Source organism: Lissotriton helveticus, chromosome 10 (genome assembly GCF_964261635.1).
Source record: "Lissotriton helveticus chromosome 10, aLisHel1.1, whole genome shotgun sequence".
NCBI lineage: Eukaryota > Metazoa > Chordata > Amphibia > Caudata > Salamandridae > Lissotriton > Lissotriton helveticus.
In genome coordinates, this window is record NC_136071.1 from 973,233,063 (window position 1) to 973,255,801 (window position 22,739).

Sequence of the window (22,739 nt, forward strand, 5' to 3'; positions counted from 1 at the left end):
CTCGGTTAAGTTCGGGTGTCAAAACAGTTTCCCTTTGACACGTTTGTTATAAAGTTGTGAATATAGCATTAGTTACAGATGACTGTCTAATCTGGATCATTCACGTTGCGACTTCACGATGGGGGATACACCACAAGCTAACTAATAGACGAGATCAGGGGAAGGCGCGCGACCGAGAGAACATGCCGCCTCACATCACATCTCATCCCCGTACCTCAGACTACAATGCGCAAAACGCCATGCGGCATCACGTTTGCAGAAACAAAAAGTCACCATTTCTTTTCATATATTCCATCAATTCTGCCAAAGCAATGTGATGTGTGGTAAAAAACTCACCATGTATTACCATTGTGTTGTATAGTCGTTATGGTGTTATGCAGATTATGTATATCATTTCCTCTTGCTCAATGCCTGAGTGTGCACTGAAAATAAATGCTGGAAAACTAATAAAATAAATTCAAACAAATAAATGAAGATTTTTAATAGATTGAAATTCATCTTATGCACATCTTCAGTACGATACTGTCTTAAAAAAATCTATATTTTAGCCTATGAATGTAGAGAGGAATAGAATCTAAAGAGCAACGTAGATACAACCATAGACTCCGTCATGTCTCCAATCCCCAAAGCCATAATCAGGATGGCCGGAGAGCCAGTTTTCAGAACCACTTATGGCATAATTCCTTCTATTTTCTCTAGAGGATGATGGGTGACATTCAGACAAATTTATGAAAGATGTTCATGCTGAAGAACTACAGATCAAATGGATTCCATTTTCTTAGCAGATTCTTTATTTAAAAATATCACTGCCTCCATCGTCTAACAACAAGCTGCGATTAACCTGGCTTAGAAACCAACTTTGTGCAGGCTGCTGGGTTATCAGCAACTGATAAGTGGACATACGTTTTAAAAATGTTTTTGCATATATTTGACCTAAATCGGAGATCAGGTGGGATACCACTACAACGCTGCACAGGTATACGGGAACGCTTACTACAACAAGATTGTACTCACGCTTTATATTTCGGGGGTGTTCAAGATTTGCACATGTACTGGTTGTCTGCCCTGCACGGAAGAAGCCTGCTTAAAAGAACAAAATCCATCCAACAAGGGGAAATTGATCGGATTTCTGCAGTAGCAGGTGTTTTCATAGTCAAACTCTTTACAATTGTTGGCAGGAAGTATGCAGCAACTTGTAAAACCATTTACTTGGGATTCCTTGCTGCAATCGAGGGTCGCCAGTGGTAAAAATCAAAACAATATGTAACAGAGGTTTTCCTGGTCAGTGTAGATCTTCACAAGCTGATTGGGTAATGCCCACAGAAGAAAGTGTGGCATTTTGGGCTTTAAGAGTGGGAGCCCGGAGCTTCAATCAATACATAACGCCCTTGAATACAGCAATATTAGAGATGTATCTGTGACATTCTAAACCGGGTAGTGGGAAATCAGGTCTTGCCGGAGCCAAAAATGGTAATACTGGAGTGATGGAGTAATGAGGGGGGGGGGGGGGGGCAGAAGGACCCTTCGTCTGTTGGTGGCCATGGTTTTACTTGTAGCTAAACAGGAGATTGCATGTCTTTGGAGTTCAGAGTCTGCTCCCTCCGGGACTGAATGGACATAAGAAATGGACTACTGCTCCAGAGCAGAGTCATTTGTAAATAAATCTAGGGGTTGCCCTGAAAAACATTGCGACGACTGGGGTGATTGGTGTGAGCACTCTTTCGATGTTAATATATGAAATGGGAGGACTATTATGTAATCTTAATATTTTGTATACTGGGGAAACTGTGAACGCTGTATTGTTTACTCATGGCTTTTATGATTTTTTCCTTTTCTCTACTAAAAGCAATGAAGAGTGTTAAAAAAATAATAATAATAAAGTTCTTGAAATTGCAGAGGGGAGGTAATAATAGATGTATATTAGTAAGGATGGACTGACTGAAAATGTCCAAGGCTTTGGCATGGATCCGTTTCTTGAAAATGGATTGTCGAGCATTTGGTGCCTACTAGTAGACCTCTTCACACTTCTCTTGGCTCACAGGAATCACATGCTTGGCACCAGACCCTCTAAGATCATATTCTTGGATCGAAGTCCAAACATCTCCATTATCATGACAGAGGTGGGATCCTGCAGGCTACTAAAACCAAGGGTTGCTTAACATATGAACCCACTTAAATCCTATAATTTCCAGACTATACTCTCAAAGTTGAAAACGTGGGAATACTTCATTTCAGTGATAAAGACACTGATATTATTAGAGCCCAGCACATGGTGTTTTTTTCTGTGAAAGTAAATGTGTTTTTCAATAACTCAATTGATTACAATCTATTTCAAGAATTGTGTCAGTATATAATTGTTGGCAACTGGATGTGTCTCCCTGAGGAATGAAGCCTTGCTGACCATTGATGAGGTGATGATCAGAGTTGTCCTTACTTTCTAGAGCCTTGACACTTCGTGGTGGAGCCCTTTAGTGATGAGCTATTTCTGTGGACTATCATGTTGACATAGTTTATCTACTGAATGAGCTGGTTTTAGAGCGTCAGGTGGATATATGTATTTTTTTTTGCCTTGAGCGCTTTATTGTTGTATTCAAACATTTTATTTTTTTTAATTTTATTTAGCAGTTTTGAAAATGCAAAGCAGAGCACTGAGTTCAGGTGTATTACATATAAGAGTACAGTGAGACGTAGTAATTTTAGCAAAATCATCAAGGCACAGTAGGACGGCGCAACGGTAATCACAGCTGATGCATCCTAAAGAAGGAAAAACCCCAGCAATGGACACGTTAGTTTTGTAGTTAAAGGTCATATCTCCCGACCCTTCGCCAGCCCACGCAGACCCAATTACATCTGTAGTACCAATTATCATATTATGCAGGGCATACACACTCACATTATAAACATAACATTATAAACATAACGTCCCCCTTAACCCACTCCTGTCGGTTCCATGCCTTGCTCTTGTTGTGTAGGGGAAGCTTGCTGCTGTGATGCAAGAAAAGTTCGGAACGGCCCCCAAATACCTTTGGGTCTAGAAGAAGTAGGAACAGTACTGGCATACAAATCACTTTTTGTTGAACAGGTCGCTATGCTTCGGATCCATCAGTTGTCGTCAGTGCTCCCTTGCTACCCCAGAAAATTGCGACTTCTCTTTTAGCTAGGAGCAAGGAAATGGCAGCAAATCTGAGAACTTTCAATGGAATCTGTACCACATACCTCAGTAGTGCTATTTCAGGCAAGGGTTCCATCGGGATTTGAATCATTTTGCTTAGAAGTTTATGGACTTCCACCCAAAAAGCGTGGATTTGTGGGCAAGCCCAGGCGAGATGTGAAAAGTCTGCTTGTGGGGCCTGGCACCGCTGACAGGTGTGAGAACTGGAAGGATCTATCTTGTGTGTTCGGGCGGGTGTAAAATAGATTCTACGCAGGAATTTAAAGTGTATCAGCCTATGTTTGCTGTTCAATGACACTGTCCTGGTAACCCTGCAGCATGCCAGCCACTGCTCGTTCGTGATTGGGTTGCCTAAATCCGACTCCCATGCAGAGCGTACCCTTGCATCGTCCACTGGCACCAGGCCAGAGCATGCCCTATACATCTGGGATATAAGGTGGTGCCCCTTGCCGTTGCCTATCACTAGTGTAAGGGGAGGAAATGAAGAGGGTTCCAGTGGATATTCAGGGAATCTTTCTCGTAACGCTGAGCGTAGTCTGGCCAGAATGAACCTGTCCATGAACGTAGCCTCTGAAAACGTGGACATATCCTCCAGGTCAAAGACGTGACCCGCGGGAAAGAAATCTCCTAGAGTGTGAATGTTCAATTTGGTGTAGGTTCTTTGCACCAGTTTTTCCCCTGTGATAGGTAGTAAGTGGACATTTGGTAGGGGAAGAGAGGAGGAGTACAGTGTCTGTGTGCGGGTGATGTTGCTCAGTTTATGCCATGCCCAGCTGGTAGTAGAAACTGGTTGTATATCTTTAGGATCTCGAGGGATACCGGTGGGTAGGACTGAGGCAAGCGTGGAGGGTAGGACGAAGTCCGATTCAGGCCGGAGGTAGGTGATCCTAGCATCTGGGTGGTACCATGTGTGTGCGAAACTACATTGTGCAACCAAATAGTATAAGTGTAGATCAGGGACCCCATATCCCCCCCAATCACAGGGAAGGGTCACCACCTGCCATTTCACCCTGGGTGTCTTGTTGCCCCATACTAGCTTGATTAATAGGGACTGTAGAGTACTGAAAAACTTGTTGGTGAGTGGGATTGGAATGTTGTGGAATAAATAAAGGAACTTAGAGAGGACTATCATTTTCATCAAGGCTACACGCCCTGCCATGGAGAGAGGGAGTTTAAGCCAAGAGTCAATTTGCGTCTCTAGCCGGGAGATTGCCACTCCATAGTTGCGACGCACAATCTGTTCGGTATCATGATGGATATGAATCCCTAAATACTTTACCGACTCAGCGCACCAATCTAGTGGGAATTCCAGGGTCCAACGGGGCGTCCCTGGTGCGAGAGGAAAAATAACCGACTTGCGCCAGTTAATCCCCAGGCCAGAGAAAGTACCAAATCGGAGGATCTCCCTGAGTAGCGGATCAAGATTTATTTGAGGGTCATGTACATAGAGGATCATGTCGTCCGCATATAGGGAAACTAACAATGGGCCCGTTCTGAATACTAATCCTCTGTGGAGGTGTTTTTCCTGAAAGTGCCTAATCAAGGGGTCCATTGCTAAAATAAACAATAAAGGAGAAAGGGGGCATCCCTGACGCGTACCGCGTGATAAGATGAAGGGCGCAGAGAGGGTACCGTTCAGTCGGAGTCTAGCAGTAGGTTGCGTGTATAGCAGGGCAGTAGTTGCGATGAAGCCCTGCGGCATTCCCATACGCCGCATTATAGAAAGAAAGAATGACCACTATAGGGAGTCAAAAGCTTTTTCGGTATCTAGCAGGACCGCTGCCGCAGGTACTTCCGGGTCTAATCTGTGGAGGGTGTTAAACAGAATTCGGAGATTGAAGGCGGTGGACCGGTGTGGGATGATTCCCGACTGGGCAGGGGATATTATCGATTCCATAAGGAGCGAGAGGCGACATGCCAAGGCTTTCGCGAGAATTTTATAATCTAGATTTAACAATGAAAGTGGGTGATATGAGCTACATTGAAGGGGTCCTTGCCGGGCTTCGGTAGCAATATAATAACGGCTTCTCTCAGGCTAGGGGGGAGCTGTTGTGTCTCCAATGCCTCGGCATAGACGTCCAGCAAGTGTGGGGTCAATAGGTCTCTATATGTTTTATAAAATTCGCTTGTGAAACCATCCAGCCCGGGGGCCGTGGATGTGTTCAAAGCGTTAATGGCCTCATTTCAGCTGTCAGCCGTGATGGGCTCCGCTAGGAAATCTTGCATACATTTTTCCAAGTAAACTTACGCTATTTCCGAAAGGTATGCCTCTTGTCCAGAGTGGTCTGGCCCTAACTTGGTGGTGTATAGCGCTTCAAAATAGGACAGAAATTCTTCCTGTATCAAAAGGGGGTCCGTGAGTGTGTTACCTGAAGTGGAATGCAATTCTGTGACATATGATTTTGCATAGAGAGGTCGAAGCATTTGGGCTAGGTCCCGGCCAGGGCGGTCTCCCTCTCCATAAACTTTGGCACTTTGGTATTTCCCCATGTATAAAATTTCCTTATTGGCTATTTCTCTGTACTCCAGTAGTAAAGCTGCCCTCTTCATGTTGTACCCTGGGTCGACTGTTACTCTCTGTGAGGTGTCTAACGCAGCCAATGCATTTTCTAACAGGGAGAGTGTATTACGTAAGTCCCGGAGTACCCCTGTACTTTTTGAAATACAGACTCCCCTCATATAAGCTTTGAAGCCCTCCCACAACATCGTTTCAGAATCCACAGAACCTGTGTTGATATCAAAGTATTCTTCAATGCCTACGTATAATTCCTGCCTGAATAATTCATCATCCAGGGCGCGAGATGGAAACCTCCACTGTCGTTCATACCCTTCCGGGCGGGGAATCAACAGTCCTAACAGCACAACCAAGCAATGAAAAGTTCTCCCTTCAGAAAAGAACAGCTAATCGATTTGCAGAGATGCTTTAAAACAGAGTTTGATATTGGTGCTTTGACATGCAACCTGTGCATGTTTTTATAATTGCCTCTTGTCCGAAGGTTTATGAAAAGCTCTATCTCACTATATAATTATTAGGATTATTTGTGGTGTAATTACCAAATACAAATACATCTTCAATACTGTGACATTAACCAGACTTTTATAATGATAACCTTGTGTTATTAATGTGTCAACACTTTTGAGAATGAATGCCTGTATACTACTCTTATGGGTCTCTGGTCATTTCATTATTATGTCAAAATTTTATAAAGAAATGTAAACAAAAGAAGATGACAGACATCAAATATCTGGTAGCTGAGAGAACAGGCACAATAGAAAGTTCATGCGATCTTTTTCAAGTTGCAGGATAACTGGGTCATCTGCATACATAAAATACTTGAAACTATATGCCTAAACTATCTTATCAAGAGGAATTGTGTAAAGCAAACATGGACACACTATAAAGAGAAACTTCAGAGCAGACAGGATGGTTGACAGCATTCAAGGCATCACAGACAACTAGGGCTGCGCTACAGTTGTCTATTTGATGTTATTCAGAATCCCTTCGTGCTAAACATCCCTTTTAATCATTGTTACTCATCAATAATACTATATGTCTACGCTCTCACTGTCACACAAAGTAATCACTAATAATGGCATTTGTGGTTGTACAATGAAAACTTTATGATGAATGACTGGATCGGCATCAAGCTCAACACTTGGATTCATAGCCTGAATCATAAATATGGACACAAAGAAGCAAAATTTGCCTCTTGTCCATTACATAAGAAAGAAATGTTTGAATGGTTGGAGCATACTTAGTTTTTAGTGAAAAGACCAGCCCTATTTAATATTATCGCTGATGGATGTAATGCCTGTAAATAAAGTGAACTCCACTTCATTAGTTAACCATTTTTTACCTTCACTTATTTTAACAAGTTAAAAAAACAGTACCATAAATGGCACTATGAGTGAGAGCTCAAGTCAATCATGATTCTCAAGTATCCAGAAGATCTACAATTTGACTAGGTGAATTAAAACAATATTAGTAGTGAAGTTTTTGTATATAAAATAAAATGCTAGATTGTTTGGGGCTGGAAAGTTAAGTCTCCTGCCACAAACTGCAATAATTGTATATGTGGTTTGGAATACAATTTACCACCCAGTTATTGATGTTAGCATCTTGTTGAATTCTAAAAGAACTTTGGTACATATAAGACAATTTACCACCCAGTTATAAAACAAGATCAGAACAAGTTACCAGTTTGTTGAATACTTACTCGATTGGTATATTGAAGATCTGATCCAAACAAAGGATTGTAGACACACATGTCTGCTTTCTCCAGAGTCATCATTTTACTTTTGATTTCTAGTGCAGTGTATACTATGTGCAGAGTGCTATCTGTCTGTTCAGCTTCAACACCATATGCAGGGTTTGTGACATTGGATTTTATCCTCTCAAGAGGAGAAGGTCGGAATAAAGCAGGGATGGCATGGGATTTTGAGTGCTGTTCATCTAACCACCTGTTTGAAATAAAATTAAGAATCTTTATGATAAATTCCACAGCTCTGCTTAAAATATGTATGCTGGTAACATCGATGCAGAATGAAGTGCAATATATGTGATAAGCATGAAACATATGTATAAACAGTCAAATAATAATACTAACAAAGGGCATCAGACTATCTCATATAACTTAGCAAAGGAACTTTAAACACTAGGATACAAGCTCTAGGTTAAATCTAAATTTATGGACTTAAACAATTTAGATATATTTTACTTGGTTTCACCAACTTAACAAATAGATTTTATTGTTGTGGGTATCAAAAATTCACAATAAATATACTTTAATAATTGCACTATTTCTCAAACATACTTCCACATTCATACACATGGTGTCTTATTAGATTTTCTATTGAACTGTCAAATTCTTGGGCAAGTAAAATCACGCCCCTTCCACAGGCCAGAGAAGAAAATGTACTAACTACAGTTTCAGTTAGATAAAATGTTGGCAATATCTAGACAAGGAAAGACTTAGTTATGAAGTTGGTATGCCTACCAACAGCATTAATAATTGAGCATTAACTTTTCAAAAATTTAGAAAGCACATATTCAAAATCTTCACACAAAATATTTTCTCATAACGAATTCTCAACAAAATCTAATCGCAGAGAGACTAACTGAGCGATCCCACAACTCTTCATTCAGTCCAATTAACTCTGAAAATTTAAATCCCAGTGTCTGATACAAATGCTGGAAAATTGGATCCACCAAAAAACTGCTTTCTGAATATTCACAAATAGAATCAGACCCATGCCTTTAGCAATACGAGAAATTGTCCTTCAATGGAATATTAGACATAGGTAGGAAGGCCCCATTACATTAATTTGCAATGGATAGAAAAATACATTTCCAAAATATGGTGTTTTTATATGTATGGGACCGAACCTGTGTTCAAAAGATCATTTGCTGCAGCGTGCCAAAGATCTGACTTTAATGTCACAGATGGCAAAAACTTGGCACGTGTGCTATCATTATAGGCACTGTTCACAATCCAATGAATTTTTGCCTGGCAATATAACCCAACTGATATTTTGCTTGATATTATGCTTCTACTGATATTTCACACCAAACCAGATATCTAGATGCCAAAAGTAATGAACCACCTCAAACTAGGCTTGTTTGAATTCCCTTCGAGCTAGATTACTATGGGCCCTTGAAGCCTTTTTAACCCGAGCTATGCTTGCAGTCTGGCATCATCTGCAGAAGATATGGCAATACTGAGATCTAAATCTCGTAGCAACAATTTCACCCAAGCAAATAAAATGGTTTGGCCCATTATGTAAAGATGAAAAATGCATGGGTGAATCTATGCAGGCCAAAGTTAAAGCTCTAGCTGTGGAAATGTAAGTTGGAAGATTACCATTACCATTAATCTAGGTTAACACACACACATGAACAGAAACGCTGAAACCCTAACCAGTCACAGGCATGCAGGGATCCACAAAAGTTTATATTTTGCCCACAAGAATTGACAGTTGACCCAGTCACATGCACTGGTGGAGTTCAAGAAAGCAGAAAAAGGGAGGAGCTTCGCGCGCACCCAAGATGGTCGCGTGAGCACAGGGCTCCCGGACCCTCGCCACCTCCATCGACTATCCTGTACTTTATCCTGGTTCGGACGACGGGTGTTTATTGGCGTAGTTCTACTGATCATTTATCTGTTCCAACAAACTTTTTTGGACTTCGGGGTCAAGAGCCACAGATCGCCGCAGTTTTCTGGCCTGCTCCAAGGTGACGCCCCGAGCTATCTTGTCTGGCCTGCCGTCCAGTAAGTGAACAACAATGGACTCCCGGACTTGCATGGGCTTGGCGACCGCTTTTGGTTTCGATTCCTGTCCGGAGATCAACCTGACTTTGTTAGCTACGTGGACAGCCGGACGTGCCTATACTTTTGGTCTTTCCGCTTCTGATGCCGATCTATCGTGGCTTTCAGTTCTGAGACTGACACCACCTTCGCCCTTTTGGTCCTGCATTTGCCTCCGCAGTCACCATTTCCACCCGACAACAGGCGACCCGTACGGGTCCAGGATCTAAGATGGCCACCAAGCCAGAGAGTGAGAGGCGCAAGGCTAAACCGGGCGTTCGAGGGAGTGCTTTGCAAACGAACATTATGGACCGGTACACCCTTACTAAAGGTTCGCCGGGCGCAGCATCTAAACCCTCGACGACAATTCCGGAGGACTCATCGATTGAGGAAGAGCCCTCGTTGCGGGATGTCATGGGCGCCATTACCGGTATGAAGGCTTCATTGGGGCAACAATATGAGGCCTTGACTCTCAAACTGGATACTGTGTCGATTGATGTCAATCTGATCAGGGCGGATTTGGCGAAGACAAACGAAAAGGTCAAATCCCTGGATCTCAAGACCACTAGCCTGGTCACTGACGTCTCTGACTTACAGGCTGAAGTCGGGAATCTGCGGAAAGCTAATGACTATTTCTCTGGGCGCCTAGAGGACTATGAAGGCCGTGCCAGGCGCAATAACATCCGCCTGATTGGGGTCCCGGAATCATCGACTGCTGCCTCGACGGACTTATTGGTGGAAGACCTGGTGCTGAATCACTTGGCGCCCAAGGGTCTCAGCAAGTTTTTTGCTGTCGAGCGTGCACATAGGATCCCCGGCGGCACACCTAAATCGGGTGCTAACCCACGACCCATCATTGCGAGGATCTTTCATTTCCGGGACAGAGACGCTATCCTGCAGGCTTCGAGGCAGTCTGGTCCCATTGCCTTTGAGAACTCTATTGTCAGCTTCTATCCGGACTTTACACAACAGGTCCAGAAACAGAGGCTGGGGTTTCAAGGGGTCAAGAAGAGACTCCGGGAAAGGTCTATGAAGTATGCCATGCTCTTCCCGGCCCGTTTGCGGGTGGTTCATAGGGATCGTACTTTTTTCTTCGACCATCCTGGGGTCGTGAGTGACTGGCTTGACTCGCTGCCTGCGAATCAAGAACCTTTTGAGGACTCTGGCAGATCGGATCGGGCGGACGGTGGCCCGACGGAGCAGGAGTAGATGTTGACTTTGACCCCGTACCCTTCACGTTGGCTTAGAACTGTGCTAATGCTGTGTCATTAATGTTTGCAAGTATCAGTCCTTTTGGGGGTGGGGGGGGTGAGCGGGTCCTTTCTCCTCCTGGGTTTTCTTTTCGTAGATTAGTGGGGCGGTTGGGCGACAGGCACACTGCAAGTTTATGGGGCTTTTTGGTCTTCAGCAGGGGTGCGGGGTGGGGGGTATAGTTGTTTTGGCATTGTTGGGGGGACTGGGTTGTTGGGTTGAATTTTATTGTTATTTGCAAGGCGAAGGAAAGGCGAACTCCTGTTTTTTGCAGTTGCTTTGGGCGTGGGGCGGGGGAGGGGCTGAATTCGGGGATGGGGGTAGGGGACTTCAGATATTGTGTTGGAACGTGAATGGGTTGGGGGATGGGATCAAGAGGAGGGTGGTGCTGCAATTGCTGAAACGTTTGTCTCCTGATGTTGTCTTACTGCAGGAAACTCATTTGCTCGGCAACAAGTGCTACGCTCTGAATAGGCGTGGTTATTGCCTTGTGGCGCACTCGGGTTTCACTTCGGGCTCCAGAGGGGCGGGCATTCTGGTTCGGACCTCCCTCCCCTTGGCCATTGATGATGTCATACTGGATGATAAGGGACGATACGCCGCCATTGTGGGGCGCTGGGAAGGGAAGGTTCTTATTTTGATTTCCGTGTACTTGCCCCCGGGCCTCCAAGCCACCACATTCGCTGATCTGAGTGGACTTATCCTGGGTCTCCCCGAGGGTCTGCTTTTGGTTGGGGGTGATTTCAATGCGGTGGTCTCGGGGATGTGTGATCGTCACCCTCCCAGGGAACTGCCGAAGGCCCAGACTTGGTTGAGTGACTTCCTAGAGACGCTGGGGCTCAGTGATTGCTGGCGCTTGCTTCACCCGGGGCAGTTGCAATATACTTATCATTCTGGTGCTCATGGTAGTCTCTCGAGGTTAGATCATATATTACTGCCCTCGGCCCATGCATCCCTTATACGGGAAGTTAAACATCTGGCAAGGGGTATCTCGGATCATTCTCCGCTTTGGCTGGTGGTTGATGCACGGCGGGGCTCGGCGGGCCGAGTCGCTCCGATTAACCCCTGGTATTTGAAGGACCCCAGGGTCAGGGCTGAGCTGGTTAAAACACACGATTGTTATTTTGCGGAAAATGTGGGCTCCGTTTCCTCCCCAAGTTTACTTTGGGAGGCTTACAAGACTGTCATTCGTGGCCAGGCCCTCTCGTTGATTGGTAGCGTGAAGTTGGCCAACCGTGCTGAGATGGTTCGCCTTGAGGGGGAGATCACAGCCCTGGAGGGGTGCTTGGAATCTGGGGTCACCGCTGAGGGTTACATCTATTGGAGTTGAAACAACATGAATACAGGGCTCTGGTCACGGCAGCTGCTAAGGAAATGGGAAGGGAACAGCAGGGCCGCCTGTATGATGTGGGTGATAAGGCTGGGAAATTACTTGCTTGGCTGGGTCCCTGTGATTGTTGCGGAGAATGGAGAGTGCTGTACTGACCCTGCTGATATTGTCACATGTTTTGCCGATTACTTCCGCGAGGTGTATTCCCAGGTGTCTGATCGATCTGAGCAGGACTCCCACCTGCTATTGCGGGACATTGCACTTCCCCGATTGCCTGACATTGATAGGGATGCTCTGGATGCGCCGCCTACTGTGGACGAGATTGCCGCTGCTGTCCGTTCGGTCCGATCCGGCAAGGCTTCGGGCCCTAATGGGCTCCCCATTGAGCTATATAAACTACGCCCGGACACGCTAGCTCCACATCTGCGCTCTATGTTTCTCGAGTCTTTGGAGGTGGGTTCTCTCCCACCAGACCAGAGACTGGCCACTATAGTCGTCATCCACAAAGATGGTAAACCTCGGGATCGCTGTGCCTCTTTTAGACCCATTTCGTTGATTAATGCGGAGCCTAAAATCTTGGCCAGGCTGCTGGCGACACGTTTGGCGACTGTCATTGGGGACCTGGTTCACCCTGATCAATCCGGCTTTATACCGCATCGCAACACGGCGCTTAACCTCCGAAGGTTGCACGGCGTCTTGGCACGAGCCGAGACGCTACGCGAGCCCGCCATCTTGGCGTCCTTGGACGCTACGATGGCGTTTGATACAATAGAATGGCCGTATTTGTGGGCGGTTCTTGCCAAGTTTGGTTTCGGTCCGGAGTTCGTTCGGTGGGTCAAATTGCTTTACGCCGGTCCCATGGCTCAGGTGGTGGTCAATGGTCGGGTCTCTGTACCTTTTGCACTGGGCAGGGGCACGCGACAGGGCTGTCCCCTGTCCCCCTTGTTGTTTGCTCTCGCCTTGGAACCGCTGGCGGCCTGGTTGAGGTGGGAGCCGTCCCTGAAGGGCATTAGATGGAATTCGGAGTTTGAGGACCGTGTATCTCTCTATGCTGATGATATTCTGCTGTATCTCACATCTCTCCGTAAATCCCTCATTGTACTGTTCGATGTCCTAACGTCCTATCGCAAAAACTCGGGTCTCAATTGGTCGAAGTCCTGTGTATACGTCCTGTCGGGAGACGCCCCTCTTCTGCCAAGTGGTTGTCCTATCGCGATTGTGCGAGATGGATTTAAATACCTAGGCATTTTTATCACTCTGAAACCTGAACTGCGGTTTGACCGGAACTTGTTGCCCCCTCTTCAGCGCCTTCGGGCAGATGTTGTCGCTTGGGGGAAACTCCCTCTCTCTCTCCCCTAGGTAGAGCGGCATTGTTTAAGATGATGTCACTGCCCCGCTTCCTCTACGCATTGCAAAATACACTTGACGTTGTCCCGGCTAAATATTTCCGTGAGGTTGAGAGTTTACAGAGACAACTGGTGTGGGGAGGTAGGCCCCGGATCGCCATCGCTAAACTGTCGCTCCCGTGGTACGACGGCGGCATTGCTTTGCCTGATATCCGTCGCTATTATTGGGCGTCTCAATTGGGGGCAATAAATCATTGCATGTATGGCCCTTTGCCGAATCCGGCCTTCGAGATGGATAAATGGTTGTTACCGGGGGGGTGACTATAATAGAGCCCTCTACTCGAGACTCACCCCTCGAAACGTAACGGGCCCCACTAGGACGGCTGTCCAGGTGTGGAGACATGCTTCCATGGCGCTTGGGTGGACTGATAAATTGACTCGTGCCACCCCACTGTATGCATCCGATAGACTTGGCTCTCTCTGGCAGTCGAAGGGGTTTGATAGGTGGGACTTGATAGGTATCAGCAGGATTGATGACGTTTGGACCAGGGGGAGAATGAAGACGTTTGAGGAATTGAAAACCGAGTATGCTCTGAGCGATCGCGAATTTTTTCGCTATGCGCAGGTCCGCCACGCGGTGCTCTCGGTCTTCCCTTCGGGTGTGGAGATTCCGGAGTCGTCCCCGCTTGAGGACAGGGTACTGGACGGAAATGTTCCTGATAGTACGATTTCGCTTATTTATAAAAAATTGATCAACTCCAGGTCTGACCTCCTGTTTCGCCTTAGAGAGGTCTGGATTGGTGATGGGCTGGAGCTGGACGATGAGGACTGGCAGGCGGCGATCTCCTCCCCTAAGGAGGTGGCCATCCAGGCGCGCCTTAGATTTGTGCAACTTAAAATCCTGCATAGAGTGTATGTGACTGGTCCCCGTTTGGTACACATGGGCTTTTCTGTGGATGGTTTGTGTCGGCGTGGATGCGGTCTCCTGGGCACTTTTTTACATATTATTTGGGAGTGCCCTGAGATAGTGTGATTCTGGAACCGTGTGCACGAGGTGATGAGTGAGGTTACGGGGGTTCGATCGATGCCGGGGGCTAGGAGATGCTTGCTGAATGTATGGGACCCGAACGACTACTCCGTATCGCAGCTTCGATGGGTGACCTTGGGCAATATGATTGCCAAAAGAGACATTGCACAACTGTGGGGCGCTCAGGGACCACCCGGGATTCGGAAATGGCAACAAAACATGGACTGGTGCATGTTCAGGGAAAAAACTGTATATATTTCTCGGGGTACTCCCCGAAAATGGGGGAAGATATGGACTCAGTGGAATACTTACCGTGGCGATATATGTACCCCCCCCTCTCTCAGACCCAGATGTTGCACCTACGTCCCCGTAACCCGAGGGTTCCTCCACTTACTACTGTGTGTTGGATACATTTTGTTCCTTCTGCCCCCCCCATTTATTTATTTATTTATTTATTTAAACACTTGTTAAGCGCAGCGAAGGCCCGTGGGCATCTTGGCGCTAAGTATTTGCTGAGATCTGCCTTAGAGAAGGATGTAATTATTGATCAAATAGCCACGTTTTAAGATGCTTTCGGAAAGACCACAGAGAGGGGCTGCTCTTTATAGATAGTGGCAAAGTATTCCAGAGCTTGGGTGCTGAAACGAGAAATCTTCTGTCGCCCCATGAAACCAGTTTGGTACGGGTATTTCCAGTTGAAGGAGGTCAGAAGACCTCAGGGATCTGGTGGGCCGATAGGGAACAAGTTGTTGCGTAAGAAAGGCTGGTCCCTGGTTATGCAACGCCTTATAAACAATACACAAAGCTTTGAATTTAGATCTGTTCCTGATGGAAAGCCAGTGAAGTTCTCTGATGGTTCCTGAGACTGATTGAAACTTGGGGATATCACCCAGCAGTCTAGCAGCCGCATTTTGGATGGTTTGCAGCTTATTGAGAACTTTTTCTTGGGAATTCAGGAATAGGGCATTACAATAGTCCAAGGTGGACAGGACCAAGGACGTGATCAGGGTTTTACCAGCAGAGACAGGAAGGAAGGGGAGAATTTTTTTAATGATTCGTAGTTTATAAAAAAGCAGAGGAGGCAATCTGATTTGCATGGGGGAAAAACGTGAGACGATCGTCAAACATGACACCTAGATTCCTCACTTTGCTGACAGGGATGGGGGGAGGACCCATAGACTGTGGCCACCAGCGGGAGGACCATTCTGGGGTTAAGACTATTTCTTGATGAAACATACGCTCATTGATTGACCTTCCCGCTCCCACACCATGTAATGCAACGCTTGTTTATATTGCTGTCTTCTCTTTTTCTTTTTCCTTGCAAGTTGTTTGTGTTTGTATTTATAAAATTAATAAAAAGTTTCAACAAAAAAAAAGAAGAAAGCAGAAAAAAAAGCTTCAAAGCCTTACCATAAGATAAACATCCATGCATCAATGGAGGTCTGTAGGAAGCTGGCACTGTATATACTATGCCAAAGTAAGAATAGTGTGCACAGAGTCCTGTGGAACTCCAAAGGTTGGCAGAGGTAAAAGTAGACAATACCTTACTCTATTTGTGGTAGTGTGGGAGAGCAGAAAGGCTTTACCAGAGGGTAGTGTTAAGCATTTATTGTACACACTCAGGCACGAAATGATGTCACACACTCAAAGACTAAACTCAGACCAATTTATTTGCATAAAAATATTATTTAATTATTTTATTTCTAGTACCAAGTCAGGTCTGGTGCAGGTAAGTGAAATAATACTTTGCAGGTATATTGCAGTTGAAATACAACTGAAATGCAGTTGGATGCAATTGGTTTGTTTACAGGTAAGCCAACACTCAAAATTACTTTACAGTTTCTTTTGAGATTACTTTGAACGTTACTTTTGAGATTACTTTTTAAGTTACTTTTTCTACTCAGTGTGATATGCCTAAATATCACACCGGGACGTTTTCTAGAGAAAAGGCAAGTAATTCCGTTTTTGTACATTTGCAGTTTCTTTGGGTTTCATACAAACCAACTCCACACTTTTCACAGAAAAGCAGTCAATACAGTCCTATGGGAGAAAACAGTGTTATCGGTTTATCTGTAAAAACGTCGGTTTTGGAGTTGGTATTCTGGGGTTAGAACCGGGGTTCCCCCAGTGTCGAGGATGCACTCTCAAAGCACCCTCAGCGGCACTAGGGAGGCCGGGTGCAGAGTGCTGAGGCCCAATGTTATCCAGTGGGGTACAGAGGGCCTCCGGTTGGTGGCTCTCATGAGCAGGCCACAAGGTTGAGGGAGCAAAGCTCCTGGTGTTAGGCTCAGGCCAAAGGGGGATCCGATTTAGTACACAAGGTGCACCGACAGTGACACAGGAGAGGCCAGGTCCAGGATGCCATTTTGGCATAGGGTGACCTGTTCTTTTCAATAGAAGTTGCCGGTTTGGGATTTTGGGCTGCAGGCTCGGTCCAGAAAGACTTCCGGGAGAAACCAGCAGCTGGGCAGGAGAGTTAGAGGGCTCGGGGACATAGGTACACTTTAGGTTCTCCTCTCCAGGACACAGGTTGGCTAGATGCAGGGGTGTTTTTTGAGGTCAGATTTCACCTTACTGGGCTACTTGCGGTTATGGCGGTCTCCGTGCAGAGGCTGCAGGCAACATCGGGGAGTCCTGGAGGGGTCAACCCACGGTGGACTTGAACTCTGGAGAGCTGAGGGACCTTGCTGGGACCAGTGAGCCCCTCGTACTCGGACAGGTGCAGTGGTGGTTCCAGGCATCATGTTTTTTTGTTCTCAGCAGGTTCTGAGTCTTGCTTTGGAAAGTCTTATGAACAGAGTAGCTGTTCACAGGAGATCCGGTCTTTGTTGAAGGCAGTCCCAGGTGTTCTGGAGGTCGCTGGCTGCTGGAAAAGGCGACTTTTGGTGCAGTATCTCTGGAAACTGCAGACGGGCCGGTAGGGCTAGGGCCAAGTCAGTTCTTCTCTGCAGTCTCCTCTGCTCTGCGTCTTCTTTCGTAGGTTGTGGGAATCTGTCTTCTTAGCTCGGGCTGCCCCCTAAAAACAGAATTTAGGGGACATTTTAGGGGTGTCGAGGTCAGTAGCCAATGGGCTACTGACCCTAGGGTGACTGCACCCTTGGTGTGCTCACCCCACGTGGGGGAGTGGGCATAATCCCTAATCCTGATTGGAGACTGCCTGCCATCTGCAAAATGGTGGGGACTGAAGACTGGGGTCCCCAGGCGACCCCTTCCCGTTTGTGAATGGGTTCGCAAACATTTTTTCAGAGCAGGCAGTGGTCCCAGGGACCACTACCTCCCCTTAAAAATTAAACAAAAACGTTTCATTTTTTTTTTTATTAAATACATTCGTTTTTCCTTTAAGGAAAACAGGATGCATAAAAAACTGCTTTATTTAAAAGCAGTCTCAGACATGGAGGTCTGCTGACCCTAGCAGGCCACCATCCCTGGGATTGCCTGCCATTCCCAATATGCATGAGGCATGCAATTTGCGACCCCATTGGGAATCGCAAACAGTGTCTCAGACACTGCTGTAGATTGGGAATTGCGACTCGCAAATTGCGACTCGCAATCTGCGAGTCGCAATTGCCAATGGTCGTACATCTGGCCCAAGGTTTCCAAATTAAAGATCAGAAACTGGACAGCTGTGGGCAGACTCAGAAGTTGTGTTTTTGCTTTATACTTACAGAAGTACTGACTCTGCAATGTCAAGCGCAAGACGGAAACAGGAATAAGGGACTCAGGCAGTCCCGGTCTTGGCTCTTACAGTGATGTCTTGACTCTAACAGTGATGTAAAGCATTATTCTGTGGAGAAGCATTTAAAACCACACTTTGGACTTCAATGTAAAAGGTCAAGCACAGCTACGTGGCTAGCTAGGCAGAATGTTGCTTGAAGCCAGTAGAGTAGGGCCAAGGGAGTGTTGAAAATCCTAACCATAAAATATTCACCCTCTTGTATCTAACAAACACCAAGATTTTTCTGCACAATGCCTTTTTTGGGAAGGGAGTTAGGTGGGGGGATGGATATAACACAAATGGCTATATATATATATATATATATATATATATATATATATATATATATATATATATGTATATATATATATATATATATATATATATATACCCCTTAAGATAATGCTGCGGACAGATGTATATAAAGTGGACCTAAAACATAATTACTATACTGTGGCTTTGTGCTATTTAATACTTTGAATACTATGATGTTTTTGATGTGCAACAAACCCAGTCCCCATAATATCCCTAGAGACAAAGAACAACTATCTCAAGTTGTGACAAAATAAATCGCTTTTCTTGTAGTCTAACATTATTACACCAATCTGAATATCCTACAAAATATCCTTTTTTCTAGAGCAATCCTTAAATTATGGTGTTTTAATGAAACCAATACAATCTATGTACGACTTCGTAGTCACTATTTGATATATGCGTAACGTTTAAACCAGGACAGTGGGAGATTTTGAAAACAAAACCAGGGGAATATATTTTCCCCATTGACGTCCATTGAATACAGGAAATTTTAGGTGGGAGACAGGTAATTAAAGGCATTTTTGCCTACAAAAATCGGGAGTCTTCCGCCTGATTCGGTTCTATTGGCAGGTATGCTGTTGTATTCTCTACAGCTACAAAAAAAGAGAAACGAAAATAAGATGCCCTTTATTTAGCACTACATTTAAAAAATAAAATAAGGGCATTCTGGAACAAGGTCAGTACTGTAACTGTAAAGTGTAAAAATAGAGACATAAAATAGTGTTTTTTATGCGTGTTAGTATCATCAAGAGAAACAGCTGCCTGAATAATTGCAATTTTTTAATAGCCAATATCCTCTGAATTGACAGCACAAAAATGCAACTTGCTAGGTGAAAAAACTATATGTTCATATTCAAAATATGCACATTTAAAGTCATACTTGTCCAGAGCAATTAACATCCTCGCAGTTAGTGCAGAAAAATGAGTGCTGGATTCACTGCAAACCCTCATGATATCCTGTAGACAGTAGAAAACGGGGGTCCCAGGGTTGTAGGTGTGCTTAGCATTATCTAAAAAAGGAAAAGACAAGAAATTCAAATAAATACAGATGTCTCATTTTAGGTCGACCCAGAAAGACTGCATGCGCTCTCGCTTGTGAGATGTATGGTTTGCACTGAAGGGCTTGGAGCCCACTCACTGATTACTATTTGTTGGCTTTAGTGTCACGCTTCTTTGCTGCCTCCGAATTGGGCAATGTAGGCCAAGCGTAACTTCTATTTCAGCTCTGTGGAGCATGGAGGAGCACAGATTGATTCTACTCAATTAGTGCCTGTCCGCTGCTCGTGCTGTGATTGAGGTACTATTTTTTCTTTTCTCTCCCACCCGTCCCTCCTCCCTCGTGTCGCTATAACCATCTCCTGTTTTTCCTGTTCCTACCCTGCGCCTAGCTCATGTTGCTTCAACCACTCATCGTTTTTTTTTGCTCTCCTGTTGATTGCTGTATTTACCGTAAATAACTCTTACAGCCTGTGGGTCTGGCACAGTGAACTCCTCAAACAATACTGTTCTTGCAGGACACTTTTTACTCACTGCATCTGGTTTACTTATTTGAAATCTTTCTGGATCATCCAGACAAAGGTGCAAAAATGGAATTTGTGTCCGTTCATTATAACAGAAAATTGCGCTCACTTGGCGTTACCGCCAGCATTTTTCTATTGGATATACGAGTGTGACAAAAGTGGAACTGGGGGCAGCAATGCATTCAACAGAAACAAAAACTGCACACGTGATTACCTCAGGTTTCGGCGCTGATTAGCATAAAACACTGTGAGGGATGTGTTATATCCAGTGATATTAGCTGGGTTCTGTTTTTGTTATTCTACGCCACTGTCCGCATAGGTGTTCCAACAGTACTTTGATTGCAATTGTTAAAAATCGTTCACCCCTACTGAGCTTTCCAGAGGTTAAGGACAGGCATGGAGCGCTTACACTGTGAAAGAGTACTTAATTTCAAGACCTTATCCACAAGGCTGTCTTAAGAGATCATCTGGTTTGTTGAAGCGCTTGTGTTTTTTGGGCAGTTGAATGGGAAGGGCTGACTGATGGCTCTGCTGGGTTTGACCCTCTTACCATGTTAATGATATTATTGTAAGTGGATCTTGAGCTGACCATATACTGCAAAGGATCTCTAAAGGAAATTAGTGAACTATTCTTTTTTTATACATCACTTGTACTGAAGAAGAAGGTGCTTTATTTGTTGATTAATTAAAATCATTACAAAAACAAAAATACATAACAAGCACAAAGTCTGATTGAACAAATATGAATACAATGCCAGAATATAACATGCCCGACATTGGATTAACAGTTTTCCAGTTTTGGAGGTAAAGTGCATAAGTACATGTGATAACAGCTTATAATTTCCAGTTAAAATATAACATGCCCGACATCAGATTAACCGTTTTCCAGTTTTGGCGGTAAAGTGCATACAAACATGTGTTAGCAGCTTATAGTTTCCAGTTGAAGTGCAATGAGCTCACATGATAAAAATAAAAATTAAAATGCTAAATACAAGCAACCAATATCACTAGATTTCTAAAATGACTATAACTATTAGCAACGGCGATACAATGGTATCCCAACATCTATACTAAGGTGGCCTGTGCTTTCAGTAGTAGCTAAAAAAATACAATACATTTTCCACTGACAAAACTAAAGTGCCGCGAGCTGACAAGAACATAGTTACTAATACATTTTAAAACTGATCTGTACATTATAGCACCATACTCAAATCTTTAAAATCATTGGATCGATCATAACTACAAAAATTACCAAACAATATTAAAATATCGCAAGGATTTAGAATGATTTAAAAGTACCTTAAAATTGCCCATGTACTCCCTAAAAACAATAAAATCATTACTTCGCATCCAGCAAATTTATCAATTACTTTAGGAATCAGCCTTACATAATTTCTTTTCAGCTATAAAGATAAATTGTACAAATTGCTGTGTATTATAGACATTGACACCACTTAAGCAGGATATTAATGCAGATCTACAAGTTCTAACTCCTAATTCTTTAAAGATAGGTTTTAAAATTAGCTTCCTTTCGTGACACATTTTTGAACATAGTGTAACAATGTGTAGCAACATTACCTCAAACAACCCGCACAGCCTACAGACGTTTGATGACCATTTATACTCCCACTTAGATGTTCCATCTTTGGTTGGATAAATGCCGAACCTTAAGAGCATACATTTCTTTTAATACAAGGGTTTTAAATGAAAAAGTAAATATGGTTGAGCATACAATTTCTCAAAAGAATTAGCTATAGTCCAGAAGTGGGTTCTTTTTCTTAGCTCATTTTTATCCATAATTTCTGAAAGAAGAGCAACAGTTGTATTCAACATCTTTTTATATACCATGATGCTCCTAACTTCATCGACCAGATTTGGGCATTCGAAACGTGAAAGGCACTCAGATAGGTAATCCTGCCAGCTTCTCGAACATTGGCCTTTCGAGATCTCACACCAGCACAGACTTGCTAACGTGCCCACTTCCGCTCGAGAAAATACCAGTAAAGTTTTTAAAAATGCAGCTTGGCGGACCAACATCTGGTTCCTTAAGCCATATTCCAGTCTTAAATTAGCACGCGGGATCTGTCTGGGTATCCTAAAAACTGATTTATAAGTCCTTATAACTATGTCCTCCAACATTTTTGCGTCCTCACCCCTTAAAAATTATTGATCCATAGTCCAGGGAGGGAATGAGCTTTGCTCTCATAACTTTAAGTAAATGATCATAATTAGGACATACACTTGTACTGATATTAATAAGAAATGAAACTCCATTTATTGACGAGGACTCGTGGATGTAACCATACCTCATTCGTATAATTCTTATCAACAATTCAACTAGATGCAGCAAAACTGAGCACAGTTTGGACCCAGCTAAATAGGTGCTTGCTGACTATTTGCAACTTTTACTGCCTTGGATGGATTTTTTTTGCTAATAATGTTGATGTATAAATAGATAACTAATTTGACACTCCAAAAAACGTTTAGCAATATTACCGCGAAGGTACTATCTGCTCGTACTCCACTTGTCACCCTTCTCATGTGCTAAATTCACATGTACATTTACATAGTGGTGGCTCAGCTTTCAGAGTGTGCTTAAAAACACCCAGTGCTCCAGTGACACCATTGCTGCACAAAATTACAAGAACAGAGTAGATGCAGTTTAATACGCTAACCTGCTTTCCCCTATAGTGGGCTTCATTTTTTTTGTGAACTCACTAATGCCTTGGATGTATGTGCTAGTGCTGGGAAAGGAAGG

The 22,739-nt window shown here is 44.2% G+C and overlaps 1 protein-coding gene across 1 annotated transcript in view; it reads right to left on the reverse strand.

Moving 5' to 3' along the window:
* Positions 1-22,739, reverse strand: part of KRIT1 (KRIT1 ankyrin repeat containing) — a 333,886-nt gene that overhangs the window by 241,400 nt on the left and 69,747 nt on the right. Inside the window, exons 5-6 of the mRNA XM_078663641.1 lie at positions 19,342-19,471; positions 7,390-7,633 (exon numbers count right to left, since the gene is read on the reverse strand). Coding sequence (XP_078519767.1) covers positions 7,390-7,633; positions 19,342-19,471 — 374 coding nt within the window. The remainder of the gene's footprint in view (positions 1-7,389; positions 7,634-19,341; positions 19,472-22,739) is intronic.